Below are 1,707 nucleotides of genomic sequence, written 5' to 3' on the forward strand. Positions count from 1 at the left end.
CCTGCGGGCTGGGCTGGCCGCAGAGGCGCTGCCAGGCTCCTCCGTGGGGAGGGCAGTGGGGCGCCTTTCCTGTTACCATCTGTCTTAATCAAATGTCTTAATTAGAAATAGGAACCTGGGAGACTCCTGAAGTGAGAGGTGTTCAGCCAGCACCGAGGACGTTCCACACATCCTCAGCAGCCATAGGAGACTGCCTGTACGTGTTCGGAGGGGGAGAGAAAGGAGCAGAACCCGTTACGGACCAGCGGCTTCACGTGTTTGACACAGGTACCTCTGGACACGCGAGGGGCTCTTGTGCCACATGGTGGAATCCATCCTCTGCTGAACGAGAGGTCAGATTCAGTCAAAAATGTGGAAACGTTGGGCCCCTGCTGGGGCTACAAGTTTAGACGGACGGGTGGATGTTCCTCGCTGCTGAGGTGCGCTATCTTTATGTAGTCACTGGGAATTGGGGGCAAAACGGCAGCATAAAGCTCTGGGATGAGGAACGTGGTGGGAGTGGTTTGTCACGCTTGCCCACCAGCTGATTCCTTGTTATGGTGGCATCGTCCTGTGCTGCTCGGGTACCGTCGGCGTTGTCTCCTTTGTTCTTTTGGCCCTGTGTGCACCCAGTTTGAGTTAATCTGTCCTGCTGCTGGGTGACCCAGGCAGCGCGCCAAGCCCCATCCAAGGGCTCACCTGCGCTCTGCGACGCAGCATTAACTCTCCTCTGACCCCGTGGAGGCGCCTCCTCAGGAAGCCTCAGCAGGGCTCTGGGGTCACTGGTTTGCAGAGCTTCCAGAGTTTTCCTCCTAATGCACGTGTGCTCCCATTTATCAGCTGCCTTGACCTGGTCGCAGCCAGAAACTCACGGCGATCCCCCCTCTCCTCGGCACGGACACGTCGTGGTTGCGGTCGGGACCAAACTCTTCATACATGGCGGTTTAGCTGGTGACGTTTTTTACAGTGATCTGTTCTGCATTGATATAAGTAAGTACGGATATAGGTACTGTAGAGCGAGAGCTGTTGTGTGATCTGTTTTGACTTTGGGGAACCTTTTTTCTAAAAGATCAGGTTTTAAGGGCTTAAAATATTACCATACTGGTTTAAAACAACAAAACTTGTGGTTTTTTATAATGCCTAACCATAAGCGGGTTCTTTTTCTCCAACAGATGACATGAGATGGATTAAGATACCAGCCACCGGTGACATCCCGGGAGGACGGGCATCCCACTCCTCAGCGGTGTTTAAAGACCACTTGTACATTTTTGGCGGAATAGGTCCGGACGGGACACTAGACACCACGTACAAGTATCACACAGGTAGGGAGACTTCCCTCAGCTGTGTAACGGCAAATGCCAGCCTGCTGGAAAACGCATCACCCCCTCACCTCCTGGGCTTCACCCTCCTCATAGTCAGTTACACCCGTACAAGACGAAACGCTGAAATGCTCGCTCTGTAATGTTGAAAACCAGCCCAGTTGCCAGGCCCTCCTCATAGTCAGTTACACCCGTACAAGATGAAACGCTGAAATGCTCTGTAATGTTGAAAACCAGCCCAGTTGCCAGTGTCGTTGCCCCAGTGTGCTTTTGAAGGCTGCGAAGCTACATTTGCAGATGTGAATGTCCGTCTTTGCACTGCAGAGAGGCAGCAGTGGACGCTCCTACAGTTCAATTCCCCTCTGCCCGCCGGGAGACTGGACCACGCCATGTGTGTCATTCCCTGGCG

At 53.4% G+C, this 1,707-nt stretch overlaps 1 protein-coding gene across 1 annotated transcript in view; it reads left to right on the top strand.

The window, feature by feature from the left end:
- RABEPK (Rab9 effector protein with kelch motifs) overlaps positions 1-1,707 on the top strand; it is a 5,302-nt gene that overhangs the window by 3,293 nt on the left and 302 nt on the right. Inside the window, 4 exon segments of the mRNA XM_035903137.1 lie at positions 106-267; positions 820-969; positions 1,152-1,301; positions 1,623-1,707. Coding sequence (XP_035759030.1) covers positions 106-267; positions 820-969; positions 1,152-1,301; positions 1,623-1,707 — 547 coding nt within the window.

This window comes from Egretta garzetta, unplaced genomic scaffold, assembly GCF_000687185.1.
Source record: "Egretta garzetta isolate BGI_Z169 unplaced genomic scaffold, ASM68718v1 scaffold341, whole genome shotgun sequence".
Classification (NCBI taxonomy): Eukaryota; Metazoa; Chordata; class Aves; order Pelecaniformes; family Ardeidae; genus Egretta; species Egretta garzetta.